Source organism: Macrobrachium rosenbergii, chromosome 8 (assembly GCF_040412425.1).
Source record: "Macrobrachium rosenbergii isolate ZJJX-2024 chromosome 8, ASM4041242v1, whole genome shotgun sequence".
NCBI classification, from domain to species: domain Eukaryota; kingdom Metazoa; phylum Arthropoda; class Malacostraca; order Decapoda; family Palaemonidae; genus Macrobrachium; species Macrobrachium rosenbergii.
Window position 1 is genome coordinate 57,379,861 of NC_089748.1, and position 19,733 is coordinate 57,399,593.

Below are 19,733 nucleotides of genomic sequence, written 5' to 3' on the forward strand. Positions count from 1 at the left end.
TGTGGGAGATATAAAGGCAATAAACACAATTACAATTTTTTTTCTTCTCCATAACAATAAAGGAAGCCCACAAAAGACTTTTTTAAGAATTTGTGTCTGGCAGCTTTCAGATTGAAAATAAGTGTTCTATATGATTTATGCATTAGGAATGTAACAAATATACTCGTCAACTGTTCTTTATAATTTCGTCAATATTGTCAACTGTAGTGATGCAAATGCTGTTTACGTTCATGAAAATTAATCACATATTTTCCTCCATTGTATTGTTTTTATTTTGGTGGTAGTGTTAGACATAAAAATTTTGACCATATAGCGATAGTGGAATAGCCCGGAACCTCTATACTTTTCATAACTTGAAATCTATGCTTCCCTCTTTTAAGATCTACTTATTAGTAAAATATTTCTGTTACATTTTGGCACCATTCATGTTTACGGTGTTTAAACTCTTACACCAACAATCATAGGGCCAGGAATTACTTAGTTGGGATGTTACATCTTCTTTGTCTTTGCAAACAATGTATATTGCTTTTAATTTTATAACATGAGACAGTTTTATGGAATAAAAGTAATCTTGATTTCAAATTTCTTGGTTTTCATCACACCATAAATGAACAGCTACAAAATTTTGATCTTGAATGACCAACAGTTAGGTAGCTAACATTTGTTACTTTTCATCAGGGTAGCTTGTATGTCTGGTAAGATCTAGAAAATGGTCAAAATTTTGATATTGTGACATATGTTGAATGCCCCTATAAGGGGATAGTGCTGTCAGTGCACCTTCTGCGGGCACTGTAGGCATTACTTAAGGTTCTTCACACTCAGTGTCCCTTCGGCCCCTAGCTGCAATCCCTTTCATTCCTGACCTCATAGGTCCCAACACTTGGCCTTTGACCTAAATGCTAAATTCTATACAGGTATTCTATTCTTATGTTAAGTGCACTTTATGCCTCCATATACTTAGCAATTAAAGTAATAAGCCATATATTTCACCAAATTTTTATATACTTTTTCTTCCAGAGAATGTGAACTTCTTGACAGCTGATGGGGTTCAGTTTGCACATCCTTTGCATCATCTTGGCAAATCTAAGAAGGATCTCCCTCTCATTGCTATTGATTCTTTCAGACACATGTACCTCTTCCCAGGTGAGAAATATTTCGTATTGTTCATAACAGCGCCATCAGTCATAAATGCCCGTAATTGTTGCTCATAATGATGTCCCAGACAGTCTTTTGTTGATAAAAAAGACAAGTACTCTCTTGACCCTCAGTTATCCATCCACCACCTTCCTGGTATTCCAGGCATTTCCCAAGTTGTAACTATGCCCAGTCTTTCCCAATGTGTTTTCTTTACATTTTTCAAATTTTGGCCATTGGACCATGTTCGTGTTTCAAAAATGAGTTCGTGAATCAAACAGCATTTTTATATATATTTGTGGTTGTGGATTAATGTGTTCATGGATCAAGGTCCTACTGTACTGTTTATCATATGTTATGGAAGTTGCATTTTTGGTAGATTACATTAGGCTGTGCTTAATTTGCAAGTTTCATTTTGATAAATATGCTAGGGTTGGCTTTTCATGCCTGTCTCAGCTTTAGTAGATTCCCACTGATAATGCACATTACATCTAAGTTGGCTTTGTGACCATGCAGTGGGCCTAGAAGCTCAAGTTCAGTAGGCTAAATACAAATTGTCATTCATTCAACCAAACTTGTGGTGTGTCTAATAATTCATTACTATTTCTTATAAATAACAAACACTTAGTATTTCATGCAAAACACTGGTACTATAAACAATAGCAACTTGACATAAACAACCGAACCGAGAAATTTCTGTTTGCTGACGTCATTTGCTGAAACTATAGCTTGTTTATTAAGACTTGCATTAAATTTGCCAACTTGTTAAAAGTTTCTAATTCTAAGTGGTAACTTCCATGTTTAAAAATAAAATACATTTTTATTCATTCTTACAGTAGAGAATGTTATAAGAAAGAATACCACAAAATTTAAGCAGCAGGTTATAGCTGCAGCTGAATTAAACAAATGATGTGCAAGATGCAAAATGTTTTGGAATAGGCGAAAGCGAAATCTGAAACTGGCAAAATCAGACCTTTACTGTTAAAGTATGTTGCTCTTGTAAATAAAGTTAGGCTAACTCGGGAATGTAGGCTAATTGTATGAAATAAAGTTCACTATTTTAAAGGAAATTATACAGTATGAAGTTATAAAATGACGAAGTGAAAAATATGAGTAATAAAATAATAAAATGCAGTGTCAGAACTTAGCCAAGTAGTAGGCTAAGTCAGCAACTAGGCTATTTGTATGTGGAATTAGCTTGCAAGACTATTTTTACATAGGGTCTTCATTTTTTAGGTATGTATTTAATGTTCTGGGATTTTCTGTGGTCTGGCAGTGGCCTGGTCCCAAGGTTCCTGGATTTAGGAGGTTGGACTGTAATAGTCAGCTGAGACTATGAGATGTAAACATTACGAAATGCGAGTGTGCTTGATTGCAATACAGTATTTGTATTCTGTAATACAATAGATAATATGATGATAAAACATGCAATAGTATACTCTGTGATTGGATACAGTAAACAAAAGTTTTATTATAATTATCGTTTTTAATACAGCTGTACTGTTTGACTCTTGCAAATAGATAGGTCTCTCCACAAAAAATGTTATAGGTATGAGATTTTCAACCCATTATACTCATAATACTTTTCTATACTACATCAGTTTGAGTTAAAAAAATAAAAGATATTCTTAAGAAATATGAATACAGTACAGTATTAGTAATTTTGTATTTATATGTAAGAAATATTATACTAAAGTTTTAATCTTGTGAAATAGAATCTAGTGATGACTTTTAGATGATCAGAAAAACCTAAATAAGTTTCTTGCAGACGTTCTTAAATCATGTAATGTTGTGCCTTCTTCATATAATTTATGTTTCATATATATCATAAAAAAATTTTTTAAACATACTACTAAATTTAGTAGAGATATAACAACCTTAATAAATTGCATTATTAAAGTTGTTAATATATTTATATGTACATTGTGTGTAACCTTATGAACATTTGGATCCGTTTTTTGTAGATTACAGTCAGGCATATGTTCCTGGTAAGCTGAAAGCTTTCTTAGCAGATCTGTACAGTGGGAAGCTTCACAGAGAATTCCACTACGGCCCAGACCCTGAAACAACGGAGGAACCAGCACAGGTATGTTGAGCTTCTTGTGACATTTTACAGACTGTAGAGTATTCTTTGTTGCTGGAATGGCACCTCTTAATTTTTATACAGTTTATGTGCACAAAAATACTTTTAATTGAATATTCTGAGTTTAACCTCTTCGGATGTTTCAGTGGAATATATTTGTATCAAACAAGTTGTTATTTAATTTGGTTGCTTAGTGCTTGTGCAAGATTTCCCTCCGTTATTATTGATATAATTAGCCAAGCTTCAACCCTAATTGGGAACAAGAATGCTACAAGGCCAAGGACCCTGACAGGAAACACAGACCACTATGGAAAGAGAAATGTTTTTACCAGTTGAAATAAACAGAACTTAAAAGAACTCAGGTCTTTCTCTGACAGCTTTAAGATGCATATCAGTTGCTGAAGGCCAAGCCAGGGAATAATTTCCCAAACAAGGCAGAATAAAATAACATTTCCACATGATAAGTTCACCAAAAATCATAAAGGTCTATTGCATTACCTGTTGTTTTGGCTAACTGAAAAAGGAATGGATTGTATATGTTCTCAAAATTAATTTTCAATAAAGACTGATACCTATACTTCTAAAAACGTTGCATGTAAGTAAAGATACCATGTCAGTGAAAAATTGCTGGAGAGGGATCCAGTGTCCTAGACTTAATAGCAGTCAGACATTGAGTTTTGTTAACGTTTAACTTCATCGCCTATGGTTTACAGCATAAGTAGTAGTGTGCCAGGATGACTACCTACCTCAGATTACACTTCGTTAGTCACTGTTTTGCATGCCATGGTTTGGAAGGGATACATAATTTTTGTGAGTCCTTCATGTTGGTTTGATCAACGTGTAGCTAAACCAGATGTTTCTTAATTTTAGCTACTATTTCCATGACCCTGAAGGTTCAAATATAAATTCTGTAAGACACCTTTGGAATGTTTGGAAGTTTTTGAATTTCATCCTTTAAGTCAGCTGAGGTTATTGATCGAGTAGATTATATCTTTGCGTGAAATGACTCCTGGAGTAATTTATGATATGCTGAGCTCCTTTGCCTTCCAACAAACCTCTTGAAAAATTCTTTTCTTGTCCAGTTCCCTCAACCCTCTGTCAACTTTTTCCATGAGATTTTGAGAGACCCTTAGAGCCCTTACACACGAGGACACTAGTGTCCGCCACCGGTGTCGGACACTAGTTGCTTCCCATATTATCAAATGGAGCCTTTCACACGAGGCAACAGCAGTGTCCCAAGCAGACAACTTCCGGGCAACAGATATTTCGGTGTCTCGCTCCCGCAACACGTGGCGGACACTGAAGGTTGCCGCCACTCACTGCAAAGCATTGTTTTAAATGGAAGCTTTCACACGTAGCCACCAGTGTCCGCCACCGCTGCCCACTGGCCAGCTTCTCATGCTCAGTTTGACACCCACCATCATCCCATGATGGAAGGATACGGCCTATCAAGGTGTGTGAGTGGCTCACTAGTTGCCAGGCGGTGTCTTGAGCAAGGACACTAGTGTCCGATACCGGTGGCGGACACTAGTGTCCTCGTGTGTAAGGGCCTTAGTCTTCACACTTGGAGGTTAACCAGATTAGCCAGTCTGCCATCCAACGCAGATGCCTCTTTCTTTCAATGCCACCAGATACCTATCCAGTCAACAAGCCCTCAGCCCTCAAGAGCCTTTGGGCAATCCCCTATTTCTTTATGGGTATTACAGTAAACTTTAGAAACTGTAGAATTGGGTTAAATTTTCACCGACCAGGGTAGGAAGAGGCTACTATTACAAGTGTCCCCTTGAAAAATGACATTTCCAACAAGTCACCTATGTGCAGTGCAATAGTTCTAAAATAGTGCAGTCTTCAGTTCTCAGTCCCTGTTGTCGTGTCTCCAGGAACACTAGCTCCACTCCACTCTGGTGTACAGTAGTTGTTAAAAAGTGCTGTTGAAGAGGATTTAATTCTCACTAAAATAAGAGGTCTGTTCATTCTCTGGCTGCTTCAGTACTCTTCAAATACAGTGTATCCTTCAAGAACATTGTCCACAAATGCCTTGTTATATTTTATGGATCTGTCTTGGTTTTCTGCAAGGTAGTAAAGTGACTTCCATTATCTTGTTTTCTGATCTCTTCCAATTTTCAGATTGTTTATATCCATTACAGTCGAGTCGAACCTTTTAAAATTGGCATTCTGTGGTCCAGGAACTCCCATGGTTCTTTTCGATTTTGAATCGGCCACCATTAGTTTGTCGAGTGGCCACGAGGGTGGTGCCACATATTGTTTACAACTTCCCAACAGCAAAATATTATGCCATATCTTGTTTTTATGAAAATAATCATTAGTAATGAAAATGTGTGAAGTCAAATGTGTTTTCGATATTAAATTTAAATGCATAAATACAGTACATCTTTTTAAAGATTCCACTTGAGAAGGCTGTACAAAGTCAAAATTTTTAATCAAAACAAATGAGACATTTGGCAAAGCACAAATTCCTTACTCTTAGATTGCTTGAAAGAACTCATTTCTTTTATATAGCTGTATATTTACCCATTCAGTATGCCACCCATGAGATGAGATGATGATAGAGGTAAGAAGCACAAGGATAAATCTTTATCTATGCTAGAAAATGTTTCTATCCTTCCCCTCAGTAGATGGCGGTGTGCTTTGTTTACTTTTTGACGGCGAATGCACTGAGTGATCACCTAAATTCATTCTTTATTTTTGTCTTCTCATTACCCTCTGCAATCAAAATAAATGATGAAGAAACTAATAGCGATAATTATGAAGATAGTAATTTTAGATGAAAGTCACCGATCATATTCTGCAGATTCTGAGAAAAGTTAAGTAGTTGACTTACAGACAGGCTAACTCAGGAATGTAGGCTAAATGTGTTAAAGAAAAGTATACAGTATGAAGTTATAAAATCATAAAGTGAAAATATAAAGGTAATAAAATTATAAAAATGGTGTCAGAATTTAGCCAAGTAGTAGGCTAAGTTGGCAACTAGGTTATTTGTATGTGTAATTAGCTTGCAAGACTATGTTTACATAGGTGCTTCATTTTTAGGGGTGTATTCTATATTCTGGGATTTTCTGTGGTGTGGCAGTGGCCTGGTCCCAAGGTTCCTGGATTTAAGAGGTTGGACTGTACTACCATCCTTCACACTGAACTTTAATTCCTGCCTTTCCTGTTTGTTTTATAAGATTTTATAAAAAAAAGAATACTTTTAGGCATCTTTGTTTTTAACATTCTTGACCTAATTCCTGTATCTTTTTCTTCTCTGGTGCCTTTAAAGTCTTTGTGTAAAATCACAAAGACTTTAAAGGGACCAGAGAAGAAAAAGACAAGGAATTAGGTCAAGAATGTTAAAAACAAAGATGCCCAAAAGCATCTCTCTTTGTATAAAAAAAAAAAAAATTTATTTTTTTTTTATCACATATCATGGTGTTGGTAAAAAGTACAGTAATTCAAAATTTTCAAAATTACAGATTGAAGATAGATCAGGTGACGTTAATCAAGCTCCTAAAGAAAGACCAACAACACCACCAGAGTCAACCTTCAAGAAGCTGGCGCCTTCAAAGAATAGATATACGCTTTTAGAAAGAGACGAGCTGTAGAGTATAAAAAGCTTAGATTTTCATAATCATTGGGATATTTTTAGCACAAGATTGGGTTAAATTATTATATTTTTAAAATTTTGGTCTCCAAATTAAGAAATCATTCACTACAGTACATGTGAACCACATGCTGTGGTGAAATTTCATCCATAATAAGGGTAGGGATAATCAACTGTGATGTTAGAGTGGGTTTAAAAGTTCCGAGGAGAACTGTAAATCTATTTAGAGCTCTTTGATAGTAAATCTTTGTGATTTTGTGTCATGACATTGAAGTGCATAAACTTAGTAGGTATTTGTGACCCTTCCATGCTGTAAGTATTACCAAAGCTTTTTCACATCTCAGGATATTTTAAAAATTGTGAAATAAACTAAGTATCAGCTATTTAATGTATTCGTGCGAAGTGTTTGAATGGCTTTGGTAAATTGATTAAATAATTATGGTTCAGTTTGTCTTGTGATTCTTCACTGGTTAACTTGCTTATAACTGAACGGATTTTTAATATCAAAGAAAGTTGCATCTTACATATTTGTGCTAAAAATTTAGAATCCTTTTGGCCTTACAGCTTCCTAAATTACTAGTGTACATTCAACTTCTTACTGCAGTTGATTTATAAGTAGATATTGAAGCCTTTTTTTTTTATGAAATGTAAAATATTCAGATATAGGTATTTATGGAGATTCTTCTGCTAACCTTATTGGCATAGCATTATTTTTGTGATTCAGCAGTAAGTGGAGAAGTGGGTGAATGCAGTGTGTTGACTGACCTGGATCTGATGTTGTGTTTGGTAAGTACTTATGAATGTATGTAGACTTCCCCAAGGACTGTACTATTATCTTTATGTAAAAGGTAGTAGAAACAAGTATCTGATATTTTTCATGATGCTTGTTGTTTACCCAGAGCACGGTAACTTCGTAACTTGAAACATCTGAATAATTGGTTAAGAGGCAGTATAGTTTCTATTTTTGCTACTGCTGTCTCCTTATCTGTAGAGTACAGTATAACTGGACATATTCTAATTAGCTGGGTACTTAGTAATTACAGAGTATTCCTATGGTTTTTTTTTCAGAGGTTTGTTAGAAAACTTTTGGGCAAGTGCATAAAGTGATTTAGGTTATAGTTCTTGGTTGAAATTGACAAAACTTGAAAAAACTGATATTCACAAACTTCTTTATTGTAGTTTCTCATGTAACTATTCACTGTACTCTCAAAGGGCTAGTAACAGCATTTGACAGACAGACAAGGAGCGCCTTTGGTAAATCATTTTATAGTAGCAAGGCAAAAGTATATTTGCAAACATGAAAACTTAATTTAGTGCTTTTTCAGGATATTATTCAGGCATTACATAGCACTTTATCCCTAGCATAGTGCAGTATCCCAGTCATTTCAGTATTCTTATAGTTACTGTACTAAGTTGATGATTGGCTAGAATTTATAGACAAGTTCTTAAGTAGTTTTATATTAAGCTAGGAGTAACCTTGTTCAGAAAATGTGTACAGATGAAAAATGGAAACATGTTGCTTATGAACATATAAACTGCTTGTTTGTACACATGTAGTGTAACTTGAAATAATGTTTCTTTTAGGAGTGAGTGTATTGCTGTTTCTGAAGATGATTAAGCTGACTATACAACTTATACAAGAGGTGTGTTTTGTGGCACATTTTCTTCCAATAGTGAATTAAAACAAAAAATCTTAAAATTTTTGTGTAGTCTTTCTTGTTGGAAATTCTCTTAATACTTATTTATAAGGTAGAATTTTCTGAACTTGAATGTGCTAGATGGTTTGGTGCTCAGCTTGAAGATCTCTTAGCAAATGGAGTCTGTCAAACTTCTATTAATTATCCACCTTTAGCTAGATGCAGAAAGTTTACATGCAACACTTTGCGTGTTAGGCACGGAATTGTTAAGAAACGAGACAGCTTCACCTTATTGGTGTACCTGATATGGACTAGATTGTCAAAATCCTTGAGAAGTATAGATGGCTTGTTATGAACAGGGAACTACATAGTTTAAAACAGGATGTTTGTATATCATTATGTATTGTAAATTGATCAACATTTTGTAACTGATGCGTTTTCAGGTTGATTGGTAGTTAGTAGCTTGAGTGCAAGAATGTCAGTAGAAAGGTATGTGAAGTGGGTTCCAGGTTAATCAGAATGTTGACCTAAAATGTTTTTGATTGTTAGTTATGTATGTCATTCATATCACTTCATCTCATTTCATCACTTTTTACCAGAATGGGACTGGTGTCAGTGCTTAAATTGTTGTCTTTGTTGTGCTCTAGTTCTGTATTAGGGTTTTATTCTTAATGAAAGACATCCATTTTGAATGCCTCCAGCTTTTTCTTTTTTCTGTTAGTGGTTTTTTTTTCTTTTTATCTTGCCATAAGGAAAATTCCAGGTTTAAACAGGTGAGCCACAAATCATATTAGTAAGTCAAATGAACTTGATAGTTTCATGAGATCCATGAAATTTTGAGTACTGTTGTGTCACCAGTCACCTTTGACTTTACAACTATGGCACAAACAAATCACATAGCCATCAAATGTTATTGTTACTTTAATTTTTGCTTTTATTTTTTCAAGCCCCTTTTGAAGTATCTTGCACGATGAGAATTTCTAGAGCATTAATGAGGACTCTTCATGCTTTCATCAGTGGGCCATATTATTGAATCTTTTGCAGGTAACATAGATAATTATTTTAATCACTGGCTTACATAACAAGTAGTCATTCTCAAGCAAAATTTTTAATGATATTGCCCAAAATCATCTTCAGTAAAGTCATAAACATTTTCAACACTCCAGACTTACTGGTTTGATATTTCAGCTTTTTCATTCTCTATATGTACACAGTTTTGTTTTATTGCAGAGTAACTGTTTTGTAAATAAAATTACTAATGTGTTATTTTCACCTCTTGATATATTAGTCTTCAATATTTTCTACTGACTTTAGTGTTTGTATAATTTCATCCCACAAAATTTTAAAAGGAGATTAGAGGAAAGATTTTGACTTGAATTTGTCCAAAGAAATTGTATGGTTGGACATCAATGCCATATTTTCCTATGGCTTATTTTACTTTACCATGCAAAGGAGGTGTATTATAACACTGAAATTGAAGCCTAATATTGCAAAGAATAGTATTGTTGTGGTTAAAGACAGGTATTGTTACAAGTCATGAGTTGTGATAGAAAAACTTAGTCCTTTATTGGCAATGGTGAGAATGGTAACCTCTCTTCCTCAATGAAAAATTTTTTTGTGGACTAGATTACAAAAATGAAAGAAAATGTCACCCTTTTATGTGATATACTTGCTGTGGTAAGATATTAAAATGATCGGACATGTTAAAGATCCATAGCACTTGTCAGGGCTTACTGATTTTTTAAAAGCACGTTTCCATCAACACACATTGCACTTATGAATAAACTATTGCATATTATTGCATATGTTCAGGACTTAGTCAAGTTTCAACATTATTTTTAGTGCTGAATGACCTCTTAGGTCCCAGCGCTTGCCCTTTGGCTCAAATTTTATATCCCAATCAGTCAGTGTGAGATTGAATTGTTGAATGTTGCAAGTTGTTCAACATTCAGTAGTAATATCCTTATTAAAATTGTGCTTAACAGTAATTCATAAAAATTTTAATTAGACAAATGACTCAGTGTTAAACTTGTGCAGATGTTGAAAAGGATTTGAATATCTTAACAGGAGTGGAAACCTGAGTCAGTTTGTTTGTTATAGATGTACATACTTTGGAAGAACTATTGGAATTGAAGGATTATGAAAGCCAAGTAATGCTTCATTGTAAGTTGGCAAGACAGTATGTAACTGATTAGTTTTAATATCATGGTACAGTTTGTATTTTTCGAGTTTGCTGTCTTTATTTTCATTGTCATTTTCAAAGGGTTGCAGCATACAAACCATATTTTCATTGGTTTTATGTTTAGTTGCCTTTTTTTTTTTCTTTTTTATAATTTTTTTTTCATAAGCCAGACTGTGTCATTTAGAAATGGGGTGACAGTGGAAGTATGAAATAAGATTATAATTGTATGAGCAAAATAACTTTTCCTTTTGTTTTTATTTTAGTGGTGTTACAATGTGCAATACAATCCTGTCCTGGTATTTTTTTCTTATTTTTTACTTTTGATGTGGTGCTTTTTAGAATTTAATATGCATGTGTATTAAAGAGAAAGCTGATAACAGATATTGAATACATGATAAATTGTATTGTGGCAGTTTTAAAATATTGAAACTATTTATCTAGTCTAAGATTTCAGAATGTTTTGTCAAATATCAGTATGTATTATACACTACTAATTAATCAAGTGCTTAACTAACAGATATACAATATACTGTATTTTTTTATATTTTTGCTCACTAAATGTAAATTATGGATGGATAAAAAAAAAAAATGAAATGTTGCTGACAAAATGTCATCAATTTCCAGGTTAATGTCGTTCTTCAGTTTAATGGGATTAGAGTTTATGTATTTTTCTGATAAATTACTTCAAAATTTATTTATTTATTTTCTTATTCTTGTTATTTGCATTGGAAAGTTTTGCAAAACATGCCAAAACATTGATTAGTTGCTCTTGAATGATAGACAGTATTGTTAGAGTAGGTATAATCCCCACAAACTTTTTATCTAGGCACCTGTAGTTTGCAAAGTTGTATGATTTGATTCAGAATTCCATTCTGAGAAAAAATTAAACTGCCCATAGAGTCATCTCCAAACCTGTAATAATCTGTTAGAGATAAATTTAAAATGCATATTCATGGTGTTATTTAAGACTATATAGTGTGAAATAAGATGAAAGATAAGCTGACGGGGTACAACAAAAATCTAAAAATGTGTGAAACATAATAATTGAAAATATAATTGTTACTGTTTTTCATCAATTTCCTGATTCATATTTATGAAGAATGTCAAGCAAGTAATGTAGGTGTGGCAGAAGTTTTTATTATACTGTAGCTTCAAAGTGAAGCGTGGAGTACAGTAAATTGATATAAAAATGATCATAGATTTATCTTTATGGTACAGGCAGTCATCTACTGAAGAGAATTATGTACCCAGACATTTTAGGTTACATCTAGCAAGACCTTAAAAAACGTGATGTTTATATTATTAATATAACATAGGTCTCCATATCTTAATCTGTGAAATTGATATACAAGTTTTCTAAGTGTGATAAAATATTTGGCTATAAATTCTGTTTGTTTAAATTTTCAATATTAAAGTTTTTAATGACCCTGTCTAGCTATCAGTACAGTATATTGTTGATTTTGTGCACTAATTTTTCAACTATATTTTTTTTAACTAAGTAAATAGCAAAAACATGAGGAGGTACCATGTATTCCAAATCTAATTTTTTAAACTTGTTAACTGACTACTGGTATTATGTACCTACAATATTAGGGTACATTTCTTGTTTCAGGGTGAAGCTGTTTACAATATCTTTTTGAAAAATTTAAATGTTAGTCATTTTCTTTGATGAAAATGCAATAAGTAGTATGGAGGCATGTATAGTATTGCCTTTTAAATTTGGTGTAATTGTTGGAGATGTCTGATTTCCTTATTGAAGATACCTGTAGCTTGGTCATTTACAAGATATTTTACAACTAATTAAGCAGTTACTCTTCATTTGACTTTGATTTATTGTAGTTTAATTTTCATGGTGGTGTACAGATAACAGCCAACTTATTGATAGTGTGATTATTTTTCATATTGCAATTTATACTTTGTTTGATTTCCTTCAGCAGCATTTGTTGGAAAACTGCAAAGAAAGGGGGCATCTGTTTCATAGTTTGCAATAAGTCAGATTTTTAAATTGATTCAAGTTGTGATTTTTGCCTTTTGGTGTATTTTTGTAGTTTTCATTCTACAAATAGTTGCAGTACAGTGTAGGGTGGGTTATTTATATGATTTTGGCTTCTGCTTTGATTCATTTGATACCATAAAGTGTGTGTTGCACCCTGTACAAAATCATTCCATTGCTCACTTTTCTGAGCTGTAGGTTTAAAACTGTGTTCATCTTGAAAATGGTGAAAGTTTGATAACTGAATAAAATTAAAATTTCCAAGCTTTGTTTTCTGCCTTTTTTGAAGGCTGTGCTGATATGTGGTCAGGACAGCCTTATGGGAGTTAAGATTTATGAGCCCTAATGAGTGTTATCAATTTCTTACGATCGAGTTTTCAAACATTAGTGATTGAAATCAGGATAAGGAATCAAAAGTAAAATGATCCAGTAGCAAACAGCCAAACTAGGCAGTGCTCATTTTTTATTTGTATACATATAGCAAAATTGAAAAATACACTTAAACCAGCCATAAATGCTTCAGACTTTGAAATGCAGTCAGTTATGGATTCTCAAAAGTTACATAAAGATGAAAGAAAGGCATTGAATCTGCTCTAACCTTGTAAGTCTTTATTTATTTATGTAAATGTTGAGGGGGACAACCTTTACCATTATTCAGAAATGATGTTAAGTACAGTATAAAATAGTATTTATAAAATTTTGAAAATTATTGTTTACCATCATTCCAAATGTTTCGGTAGATTGCCTGCAAAGTTACACTCACTCACCCATCCAGTTTTGGAAGTACTGTACCTACATTGCTTAGTGCTACACCAATTTTGATGTACAAAAGCAAGGATTGCACTTACTGCATTGCAGAGGAAGTTGAAAAGATAAAATGGAAAGATAAATAAGCAGGTGAAGAGTAGAGCAACGTCATATCATGTATTAACAAAATATTGTGAACATTTGACATGAGAAATGGCCAAAGTTGACAAAAAGGAGAAGCATTTGAGCACCTGGACCTGTGACAAGGTAGTGCCTTAAAAGAGTTTACAAGCACACCTTTACTAGAGTGTTTTGTAATAGTATCTACACAGGACTCAACCTCTTAGGTCTGAATGTTGACAGTCATCTGTAGGTACCGTAGGCACAAGGATAAATTTAAGATTATTTGTTCTCCCCCTAGGTGAGTGGTGCTGCAAGTACACCTCACACACTGTGCTGTAGGGATTACAGTACTTGGATTCTTTACAGCATCCCTTCAGCCCATAGATGCAACCCCTTTTACTCCTTTTACCATACCACGTTTCATATTTTCTTTCTTCCATCTTGCTTTCCACCCTCCTAAGAATTGTTTCAACAATATTTTCAGTGCTGAATAACCTCATAGGTTCTAGCCTTTGGCTTTGGCATAAATTTTATATTCCAGTTCCAGTTATTTTGTTCTGGCTTTTTTATACCCTGAGCAACTTATGAAGTAGAGGGTATTGCTCCACCACTGGCTTTCAGGAGGAATTTCTCTGTGGCATGGGTGCTGAGGGCAGGTGTCTGATGGCACAAGAACTCCTCGACATTTTAGTGAGTGACTTCACCTGTAAGTCTTTGCAGGATTTTTGGGTGCTGTGTAACTGGCAGAGTATCATCTTGCCCAGTGATCTGATGGGCACAAGAACTCAGGCTAACAGCCACATTTTAGTTGCAGCAGTGACTTCAGAGGTCTGTGGCGGGTTCAAATCTGTAAGTCCAGACACTTTGCTATCCGTTTGACATTTTTTCCTTAGGATAGGTTTTTTGGATGTTACAGACTTACACACACTAAACAAAGCCACTACAACACCTTCTAAAAACATAACAAACATCTGTGTAACTGCCTGTCGGGTATGATACATGAAACATATGCTACCGGGTCTAAGCGATGTCAGGCAGGGCAGCCAAGACTGAGTCGCCGTGTGAGTATCATCTTGCCCAATATTACAGATTATGATGGTGGAATTGACTGTGACCTGAGGTAATATGCAGTTTACAATACAAAACACTGGAAGAAACATGTGATACACAATGTGGCGTATAAATACCATAAAGTAAAATGATTACGTTTTTTGACTAATTTGAAGAAAACGGAAAGTCACCAAAGAAAACAAGCTCTTAAGGCGCCGAAACACTAGCCATTTGACTTTCAGGTCTGCCAAATCAAAAATTATACAAAAATGGGAAAAAGCACGTTAAAGAAGAAGAAGAAGATAATATATATATATATATATATATATATATATATATATATATATATATATATATATATATATATATATATATATATATACAGTATATATATATATATATATATATATATATATATATATATATATATAATATATAATTATATATATATATATATATATATATATATATATATATATATATATATATATATATATATATATATATATATAATATATATATATATATATATACAAAAATAAATACGTTAAAAGAAGATAATATATATATATATATATATATATATATATATATATATATATATATATATATATATATATATATATATATATATATATATATATAATATATATATATATATATATATATATATATATATATATACTGTATATATAAATATATAATTATATATATATATATATATATATATATATATATATATATATATATATATATATATATATATATATATATATATATATATATATATATATATATGTAATTCTAATAGCCAAAATGCCTCTTAACTTCTCGAATTCTTTTGCTTTTTGGATATGCTTGTAACTACGAAGCCGAATGTTCCAAACGAAAGAAATTAGTGAATATTTATTAGAGACTAGCCACGAGAAGGATAAAATCACTCCATCATATACCTGTCCAGATATATATTTATTAGAGCTGGAATAGACCCATCCTCACCATCGTAGGTGGGCAATCGTTTTTATTGCTTTTTAGGCTGAAATATATATGTAGAATCTACTGGTCACTTTACCAGACACATATGTAATTCTAATAGCCACAATGCCCTCTTAACTTCTCGAATTCTTCGCGCTTTTTTTGGATATGCTTGTAACTACGAAGCCGAATGTATCCAAACGAAAGAAATTGAAGAGCCACTGAACGCCGGTCGCGGGAAGCGAACCCGTATTCCATATTCACAGGAAGTCACGTTGCCGACTTAGCCACGAGAAGGATAAAAGTCTATCACCTCTCGTACATACATATACCTGTTGTTTTCAGATATACATTTATTAGAGCTGGAATAGACCCATCCTCACCATCGTAGCCAAGTGGGCAATCATTTTTATTGCTTTTTTAGGCTGAAATATATATGTAGAATCTACTGGTCACTTTTACCAGACACATATGTAATTCTAATAGCCACAATGTCGAATTCTTCGCGCTTTTTGGATATGCTTGTAACTACGAAGCCGAATGTATCCAAACGAAAGAAATTGAAGAGCCAGTGAACGCCGGTCGCGGGAAGCGAACCCGTATTCCACATTCACAGGGAGGTCACGTTGCCGACTTAGCCACGAGAAGGATAAAAGTCTATCACCTCTCGTACATACATATACCTGTCGTTTTCAGATATATATTTATTAGAGCTGGAATAGACCCATCCTCACCATCGTAGCCAAGTGGGCAATCGTTTTTATTGCTTTTTAGGCTGAAATATATATGTAGAATCTACTGGTCACTTTTACCAGACACATATGTAATTGTAATAGCCACAATGCCCTCTTAACTTCTCGAATTCTTCGCATACGAAGAATGTATCCAAACGAAAGAAATTGAAGAGCCAGTGAACGCCGGTCGCAGGAAGCGAACCCGTATTCCATATTCACAGGGAGGTCACGTTGCTGACTTAGCCACGAAAGTCCTCTGGAACATAGATTCCATCTGTGTGCTTCCCTTTTGCACAGTTCACATGTTAATTATACCCAGAACAGATTGTATTGCCCACTCATTCTGTGGAACACTCCCATTATGTGGGTTTTGCAATGCACATATGAACACACACTCGTGACATCCCCAATCAAGTTCAGTGTTCAACAAGACACTCCCTCTGTACTCCAAGGCGTCACGAGGTACTTGGTCACACACATACCTACACACTCAACCAGGGGAAAAAAATGCAGTGATATTCTCTTCAAATTCAGATCTGTAACTGGATAAACCTTCAAGAAGTTTGTGTGTTGATCTGCACTTCTATTCACACATGTGTTGTAACTAAGAATCTCTGAGAATGTTGACTTTTGTTGAATGCGAAAAACACCCAAGCATTTCGTTACATGCTGTGTTCAGTCATATGATCCCTTGAAAAGCTGATACATTCTTTTTCAAAGGCCACCTTCGTGACCAGTTACAGGAGCTGGGTCCACCTACACTTGACGGTCCCCGTCTAGTTACGATAACTGTAATCGAAAGTTCAGTAGGGCCCGACTCCAGCGTCATCTCCAACACTAGATACAAAAATTATATATCTTGTAACACATACTATATCATGATCAGTTTTTTAAGAAACGCAGCACTTGAAGTCTTGGCTTCCTGATGATTCCATCACGCTGAATGGCGTGAGATTTTGCACGCCAACGATGAAAGTATCCTATATTTCCCAGCGACCTGACCAAGATGAAAGGCTTGCAACTGCACCAGTCCAAGCTGAATGTATTCCTACGTTTCCCAGCGATCCAATCAAGATGATTGGCTTGCGACTGCGCAAGCCCAAGCTGAATGGAGTGCTCGCGAACCCTTCACGCCAAACCAACATCTCCCAGCAACTACAGCGATCTGTAGACGTCCTGCCCGACATCTCTCCAAAACCCTGGACCGTCTCACAAAAGTGCAGGTTTATCGTTGACAGCTTTCCCATATATTGAGGACGGTGAAGCTATTCCAGCAGCTCCGCTGCGAGGAATTAGTGTTTTTCACTAGTCGGTCAGAGTGGCAGTCATACCAAAAAGCAACTTGTCTATTCCCTATGCCATATTATTACTGAACCAGTAAGACTACTAGTGCAAAGGTCATATGATATAAATGTGAAACAATTCCAAGTTGCTACCTGGAATTTCCACAGTCAACCCACTATCAGGTACCCTAACTCTAAGGAACTATTCATAAAAATTCTACCCAATAACAAATTACCCGAGAACCCTGTCCATATACTGAATTCACAAAAGGCAATCCTAACCATCTGAAAGGTAATATATCTTGTAAAAACATCAAAGTTCTACTCTGTTTAGCGAATATTGCTCAATACCTGACTAATTCTCAGCACAATAGCAACTGACATATTGGCAATCGCTCCTACAATCCTAACAACAATCACCCATGGCACAGCTCTCTTAATTCTAAAAGAGAACTGAAAAATCCCAAATACCCGAATTCGATATCCCTAGTAAAATCTTCCTAAATCCTAACTGACATACCCAAACCTGTAAAAGATCAAACCCATTCGGTCCGATATACTAAATACCTCCCCAAAAGAAAATCCTAAATAACAAACCCTTATTCTGTAACTCTATATTCACAGATATTGCGTCAGACGACAAATACACATCATAATATTCTTACATAATATCACACGGGTCTAATCTCTTATGAAATTAGCCCATGTCACAATTCCCAAAGTCATCTGAATACAAACCATTAACTCAAAGTAACCAATTACTATCGCCAAATGTGAACGATGAAGTCCCTAACCGCAGATGCGATCCATAAAAACAACTCAAATTCATATATTTACAAAACTCTACGGTATTCTGCACACAATTTACACCGAGTATTGCAACTCTCATCAGAATCACAATGAACTCGAACTGTTCAAGATTTGTAAAACTCTACGGACTAACGTCCTCCCCAGTTACAACAAACTACAAGTCACGCCCATTTACAACCCATCAAAACCTGAAAGGAAAAAAAACAACCCGTAACATAACCATTATCATAACAACAATACAACCCAGGAATGCATCCATGCTAATACCCATTAACCCATCTTTTTGATTTTAGAAATATGTGTCAATCGAGACACTCCCGTGTTTTCATTCAGAACAACAAATCTATTTCCCTTCTTTGCTTCAACAACACAGAACGGACCTTCAAACTTTGGACCCAGCTTATAGTTCAGCTGATTCCTGACATTTATCTTCAAATAAACCCTATCTCCAACAGCCACTTCAACTCTATCTGGCTTTGCATTGCTTCTATCTACCATATCTCGCGTTTTCATCTCAAGATTCTTAGCAAGGCGCGCATATCTCTTTTGCAGTTGCTATTAGCGACTTTTCCGTATCGTCACCGGTTGGAATGGACAGCAAATCGAACGCGCCCCGCGCCGGATATCCAAACAGCGCTTCATTGGGAGACATTCCAATGGTATCACTGTTCATAATATCATATATATATATATATATATATATATATATATATATATATATATATATATATATATATATATAGTGCACTGTATGAGGTGCACTGACAGCACCAACATAGATGTATTCCAACAAGTTCTATTCTTTGGACCTTGGAAATTATAAATACTACTAAAATATAAAGTCTGTTGCAGAATCTTTACTATCTTTTCAAAGGAAACAAAGGAAAAAAATCTTAAAACGTTATGTAACTTATGGCAGCAACCCCTCCTCCTCTGTTACACTCATAACAACTCACCATAGGTGTTACCTAATTTTTAAGGTGTTACCTATATTTTATATATATATATATATATATATATATATATATATATATATATATATATATATATATATATATATATATATATATATATATATATATATATATATATATATATAGTGATGTAACTCAGTGGTTTCTCAGAATCATTTGTCCTGTTTGGTTACAAAGTTAGCTATCCTTGGTCTCATAAGTTACTGCCCATTGCTTTCATCATCTACCTATAAGGGCGGGGCAAGCAGACACAGATGAAAACGTGGGTCTCGTATCTCGCTGCAGGTCTTTTTTTCCAAGGTCCAAAGAATAGGCCTTGTTGGAATACATCTACTATAGTGCCGTCTGTGCACCTCATGTGGTGCACTGTAGGCATTACTTAAGGTTCTTTGCAGTGGTCCTTCGGC

At 34.5% G+C, this 19,733-nt stretch overlaps 1 protein-coding gene across 3 annotated transcripts in view; it reads left to right on the forward strand.

Annotated features, from left to right (window-relative positions):
• The window catches only part of ERp44 (Endoplasmic reticulum protein 44), a 157,127-nt gene extending 144,233 nt beyond the window's left edge, over window positions 1-12,894 (forward strand). For all 3 annotated transcript variants that reach the window (XM_067107863.1, XM_067107862.1, XM_067107864.1), the window contains 3 exons: window positions 1,018-1,143; window positions 3,099-3,220; window positions 6,691-12,894. In XM_067107863.1, the coding sequence (XP_066963964.1) occupies window positions 1,018-1,143; window positions 3,099-3,220; window positions 6,691-6,819 (377 nt within the window). In that variant the 3' untranslated portion in view covers window positions 6,820-12,894. The remainder of the gene's footprint in view (window positions 1-1,017; window positions 1,144-3,098; window positions 3,221-6,690) is intronic.
• Window positions 12,895-19,733: the final 6,839 nt, after the last annotated feature.